At 34.7% G+C, this 6,563-nt stretch overlaps 1 protein-coding gene across 1 annotated transcript in view; it reads left to right on the forward strand.

Annotated features, from left to right (window-relative positions):
• Positions 1–5,923, forward strand: part of PTBP3 (polypyrimidine tract binding protein 3) — a 60,034-nt gene extending 54,111 nt beyond the window's left edge. The window contains exon 16 of the mRNA XM_052776478.1: positions 103–5,923. Coding sequence (XP_052632438.1) covers positions 103–235 — 133 coding nt within the window. The 3' untranslated portion in view covers positions 236–5,923. The remainder of the gene's footprint in view (positions 1–102) is intronic.
• Positions 5,924–6,563: the final 640 nt, after the last annotated feature.

Consider the following 6,563-nt stretch of genomic DNA (forward strand, 5'->3'; position numbering starts at 1 on the left):
GTGTGTGTGATGTGGCTGAAAAAATACTTGTGTCACCTTTTTGTGTTGGCTAGTGCAATGAAAATTTGGTTAGGATTAATAATGATTTTTATTGTACTTCAGACACAATTACAAAATGGCTCTTATCCAGCTGGGCTCTGTGGAAGAAGCAGTTCAAGCTCTCATTGCGCTTCACAATCATGACTTTGGAGAAAACCATCACCTCCGAGTTTCTTTCACAAAATCTACAATCTGACTTTTCTGTGAACTTTCCTTTAAGACTGCATCACAGTTTTAGTAAAATCTTCCAACAGGGACTGAAACAGCTGTGACCAGCTCTGTCTCTCAAAAGAAAAAGCTCATTCATACACAAAGAATTAAGTAATGATCTTTCCTCAGTTTAGCTGCCAGTACGTGATCAAAGTTTAATATTAATCCATAGAGAGATGATTCTGTGAAATTGCTTTAGCAACAATATGTATCATCAAATTTCCTACTTAAAATTATACTTAGAGAACATCCTTTTACCTTTTGTCCAAAATCAGCCTTACAAAACATTTGGAGTGCTTTTACAGTATACCAAACAAATAATATTTCTAACAAAATGGCGAATCTACTCTATACAGATTGAACACTAATTTGAATGTGAAATAGTGCTTGGGTTTCTTGAAGAAAAGCAAGCACTGACTGGGATTGTCCTCTAAATAGTATTTATGTAACCAGGGGTTTTTTTGAAAACAATAAGTCTGTGCTGTTCATATGGGTTAAATTATTAGAGAAAAGGCAGTGCCTTCTCTGTGGAGTAAAAGATATTTGAGAAGTTTCTTCAAGATGTGGTATCAGAGACTTAGCTTGACTTAACCATGGAATGGAAGTTTGATGTCTTATTTTTACTATGAAGTGATGTGTAATAGTATTTTGGAGAAAATAAGACAAGAAAATAGTCCTGATTTCAAAGAATTTTTTACATTTCTTTAAAGAATAAAATGTTTACAGTGTTAGGGAAAATATTCAGGTCTATGATAGTTTGACAAGTTTTTAAGAAGTTATTTTTGTTAAAGTCATTTTGGGGCAGAAAGATTAAACCTCAAGAGTTTTTTCTACCACTATAATGTCTAATTCCTAAATTACTATGTATTTACTTAATTTCTTATTATGTGCCTTACTATGTGCTTATGATACAATAGCTTAGAGTTTTTTCTAAAGTGTCTTGAAAAAAATATTGTGGCCTTTGTGAAAATTCTCTTCTTCCTCTTTTTGGTAATGTTTCCCTTAATACTTTTAATTTTTTTTTTTTAATTAGGTAATACTCTGAATTCTAGTCTCTTCTGCTTTAGTATAGAGATTGGATAGAGGTGGGAATGAGGTTTAATTCATTGCATAATCATGTAGGGATTCTTTGAATTTACCTTGTTGCAGTTGTCTGATACCAGTACTTGGCTGAAAAAAATTTCACACCCAGAGAAGTGCACTAAAAAAAAACTATATAGAGACACCAAACAGCAAATTCACTGCAGTTTCTGGACTTCATCTAACTTTGAGAGACATTGGGTGTATCAGAATATTCTCTTTTGGGTTCCTGCATTTTTCTCTCAGTATTGAACTTGAAGTAATAAAGAGCTGTTGTTCTTTCCTTTGTAAGAATGCAAAAATGTTCGATACTGAATGTCTGTTTCTCTTTGGAGAATGAGCTGAGATGCAATTAGTTTTGGTGTTGAAAGTACATATGAACTTCAGTGACTTCTGACTGTATTTTAAAAAGTTAAATTTCTTTTTAAGAGATTTTTCTTTCCAGTATTTACTTAACCACCTTTTAAAGAGGTAGTCCTGTCAAACATAATATGTATTTACTTCTAAGTACTGCAGAATTTGTTTCTGCTGTAATATTTTGGCACTCATTCTTTTTTTTTTTTTTTTTTTCATTAGGCTGTATGACTCATTTCTGTCTTTCTAGAAGGGGCATGTTTCTACCATGATACGGCTATTCTGGAGTAAGCTTTTTCAAATTTTCTCTCTGAAATATTTTTGCAAAATCAGCAGGGTACTAGCTTGCCTTCTTTTCTTGTGTGTAAATTAATTAGAGTTACAGCAGCCAATCATAGTAAAGATGGTGCCAAACCTGCTATACTGCAACAAAAGGGTGCTATTTGACAGTAGACAGAATGCTGACTAAATACGTATGTAGCTATAATAAGTGCTGTACAACACAAATAAATAAATATTCAGAATGTACTATTTACTGGAAAGTTAAATGGCTTAGTAGTAACAGACAATGTTATCTCTGGGATTTGAGGTAGTCTTTCCATTTTCCCCTTTCTGAAATAGCTAATTCAGTTCCATGAAGTTTGAAACTAAGTAATTGTGTGGTGCCAGAGCACCATATTAACAAGGGACACATGAATGATTTTAGCAAAGTGCAGTTGTAAGCAAGCTTGTTCATTTGCATAAGCCCTTTTCTACAAGATACTTAATACTGTCTGTGTTTTGCCTTGTTAGCAGTCACACTGATATCAGTTAAAGAGAATCTTGCTGGACTGGGAATGTTGCTTGTTTACTGCACATAAATTGCTTTGATAATGCTAGCCCATATGAAAAATGCTTTGTCACTTTTCTTAAGAATTACAGCTACAGAAGAGAGGAATCATGCTAGATCTGAATGTAACTCTAAAGCAGGAAAAAAAGAACCTTAAATTTGAAAGCTAACATTGGCACATATAATATAGCAGAAGATGGGAAAGCTTAATCAAACATAAAGGGATGAGGGCCTCTGACATTCTTTCAAAACCAGAAAGGAATAATTTCTTGGTTTTAACTTAATGTTGAGAGTAGAGCTAATGTCAGCTCTGGACTGTTGGCAGTTTGAAATGTAGAGGTCTACAGTTTAAATTAGCAGAGACTTACAATTTTTTAATTTAAGAAAAATCTGGGTGGTGGATGTTTGCTTTTTGGCTTTGTATATACATTTATCATTTATCTTTTTATAATTCTTCATTGTTGTTGTTCTGTTTCTGCAGTTGAATTATTCTTGTCAACTTACTTTTAGATTTTTTTATATCTTAAAGATGCTGCCTCTTAGGGAGATCTGCTTTTACAGAAGTGCAGACAAGCTTTAAAACTAACAGTACATCTTAATGTTTGCTTAGCAGAATGAAGGCCCTAGTTAAGGCTAGTTTATCTCATTCAGTATTCTGCCTTGAATAATTAAAAGCAAAACCATAGTCCCTTTTTTATCGTAAAGCATTGTCAGTGAAGGATCAGGACAAAATGAATAATTCTTATACTTTGTGCTTGACTCGTTAGTTAGTGCCTGGCTGCAAAAGCACAGTTGCATCTCAGCTCTTGATTCTCTAAAGCATATATGAGCAGACCCCTTGATATCTGTGAAAAGAGCAGGATTTGGGAAAGAATAGGATTATTCTACAGATTCTTACAGTGATACAAGCTGGAAAGCAGCCTCTGGAGGCCTTAATCCTACCTCTCACTCAGATTAGGGCCAACTTCGAGCAGTTGCTCAGAGAATTGTCCAGTTAAGTTTTCAGTATTTCTAAGAATGGAGATTTCACAAGTTCATAATATCTTTAATATAGATTCTTAATTTCTGTTTAAATTATTTGTGAAGTACCTGGTAATGTGCACAGTGTAACTTATATTCTAAAACACTAGTGGTTATTACCCTGACTACAGGTGCTGGAAATGGTTGAGGGTAGAGTTCTCTGCCTATGTATATGTCAAGTCCACAAAACAGCTGTGGATTACCTCTAGCTCTGTTTTTTGGGGGTGGATGCATACTTGGTTCAAAGTGTACTAAGGCCTTTTTAACAACCCAGGAGCAGCTTAGTGCCTTTTCAAATGACCTGTGATTTGATGCATAATAGCAAAACTTTTGCTTTGAATTTCTTCAAATGTCTTTGAACATCAGAACAAATTTATGAAACTTTGATTCATAATTTGACTTGGTTGCCTTGTCAGCTGGTCCTGTCAATTGCACTTTTTTTGCACACTGATAGATTGAGGTCCTTTTTATGCCTAAGATATTCCACATACCTGAGATTTGCCTTCATATGACATTTTCTGATTACAGAAACACAGGCAAACCTGTGTTTGTATGCTGAGAAAACTATTTGCCTCTCTTGATAATACTGCCAGTGTGGTTTGTGTGATCAAATATCTTGCCCTCCTCTGATTCATGTCAGTAGGAGAGTCATGAGTTTTGGTGTTTTTTTTTTTTTATAAGGGATGTGGACCTACTACTTGGCATTGTATACCATTAGGTCATACTGCTGTTTTTCAAATTAGAGGTCACTTGCTTACAAAAAGCATTGTTTTACCTTTGCCTTTCGCCCTGGTATGTTGTTAACTAGAGCAGGACTACCAGACTTAGTGTTGTTACCATTGTGCTGAAAGGATTGTGTACTGGTCAGATTGCACAGAATTTTTTCTTCAGATTAACTTTATCTTTTAACTGTCTTCTGAAGATTTATTTGCTATATACAAGGCTGTTTGCCTGCTCTTTTCAAAGCAAATTCTAACAGTGAGGAATTATGAATTATTTCAAAAAAGAATGGAAAAATTCTGAGGTATTTAACTTCAGGGTTTTATTGAGGGGAGGATGGGGGGCAGGAACAAAATTGGACCAAAGTTTATGTGCCTTCAGTAGTTTTACATGTAGGGTTTTTTCATATCTGTTGCTGTCTTAAGTATAATAAATAAATTTTTTCCCCTGGATATTGTATATTTATATTGTTAAGAATGAATGTTGTCCACTGACTATACAAGAAGTGAATTACAGCTGTTTCAATACAGATTTAATTATTTCTCTGCTTTTACCATTGCAGGTTTTTTTCTTTTGTACTGCAATATGCAGGAATCCAAACATAACCTGCATATTTCTAACTTTGAATAGTAATAACATGTTGTGCCTGGAGCAGTCCCAAAGAAAAAAAATGCTGACGTAGTTGAAGGTCTGTTGATGGATCTAGAAAGCTTTTATCTTAGCATACTAATGTCATCACTGTAAGCAGTTTTTCAGTTCTTGGAAACTGTGCATTATTTGTGAGTAGGAAGCTACCACCCTTGTACTTAGTTAATTTAAAGCACTTTCCAATTCTTTTTGATATGTTATCCACTTTCTGCAAATGTTCACCCTCGAACTGCAGCAGCACAAGACAAAGGTTGCTAACCAAGCAGATTCTTGCATCAGAATGTCACCTCACTCTGTGACCAAAGACTGACTGTTCTGGTTTTACTGAGGCATTTTGTGGAAAACCTGTTTTCTCTCGTGCTCCTTTCTGATGGGAAGACCCAATGCAAAGTGGCCTTTATTTGAGACTACTATTGGTGGATGAAACACAGTGGAAAATGAGATCGTAATGTGAACCAAATGGTGCGAGATAATGCAAAAGGTTAATGGACTACTTTTAGTGCTGTATTCAAGACACACAACGCATAGCTAAGAATTGCTGACATTCCCTCATTTTACACGATCTGTTCAAAAAAGTTCCCTTTCAGTTTATAAAAAGTGTTCATCTAGCACAAGAAAATGCTGTAAATATTTGTAACATCATGTTTTGGTTTTTTTAAACCTGGCAAAAAAGTGTTTTGGGGAACAAATGGAAGTGTAAAATTTTTTTATGTAAAAAACCAATTGTCTTGTATATTTTAGTAAGCAACCGCTTTCATTCGTAAACATCTCATGGCATTGCAGAAAAAGGATTCCATGTCTGTTGAGATGACTTAATATTACGTCTTCTTTTCAGTTTTAAGGAAACCTATTTTCTGACTGTGTAGTGCATGGTTAATTTGATTTTGTTTATGCTTCAATATATTCTCTTTCTTTTAGGTTAGTATATTTGATGATTACTTGGTATCTATACCTAACTCTTCTTAGCTCTAGTTGTTGTAACATGCATTTTAATAAATGTGATTACAGTTGTATTCTATCAAATTTTCCTGTGTTCTTGTCTATTGCTTTGGGTTTTTTCTTGTCTTACAATTATGCAGCTAATAGTGTCTTATTTTCTGTTGTTGTTTTTTTTCTTTAGTATACATGGCCATCTAAGCAAAAGCTTTTTATATCAAAAATATTTTAAGAGGACTAATGCAGATCTTCAACAACAGCAGCACCTAAACTTTCCCCTGATGAGCGTAGGAATTCTCATTTTCAGTAGGATGGAAATCTATCCTACAACCTTGAGCCAGTACAGCAGTTGACAACTGCCTCGTTCTTTGAGACAGGGATGAGAGAGAAACTTCAAGCCTCGGGGCCTCATTAATGAGAATTCTTTTCTCTTTTACCATGCTGTACTCTTTTCTAGCCTTAGGATTCAAGTTCGTATCATTTGCACAAAGATTTAAAAAAATGTAAATAGTAGCTGAAAAACATGGTCTGCTTTCAGCTTCCTGTTTCTCAGCTTCCTTGTTGATTGCTTTTCTTTCATACTCTTCTGCTTTCCTTTTGTGTGTTACATGACACTAATTTAGACCCTTTTATTCTTGCATCCAAAATTCAGGACTGATAGTAAACAGGCAGTAGTCTAAAGCAATAGATACAAGTATGTGGGTGACATTGGGAGTACAGTGCCTCC

This window comes from Harpia harpyja, chromosome Z, assembly GCF_026419915.1.
Source record: "Harpia harpyja isolate bHarHar1 chromosome Z, bHarHar1 primary haplotype, whole genome shotgun sequence".
Classification (NCBI taxonomy): domain Eukaryota; kingdom Metazoa; phylum Chordata; class Aves; order Accipitriformes; family Accipitridae; genus Harpia; species Harpia harpyja.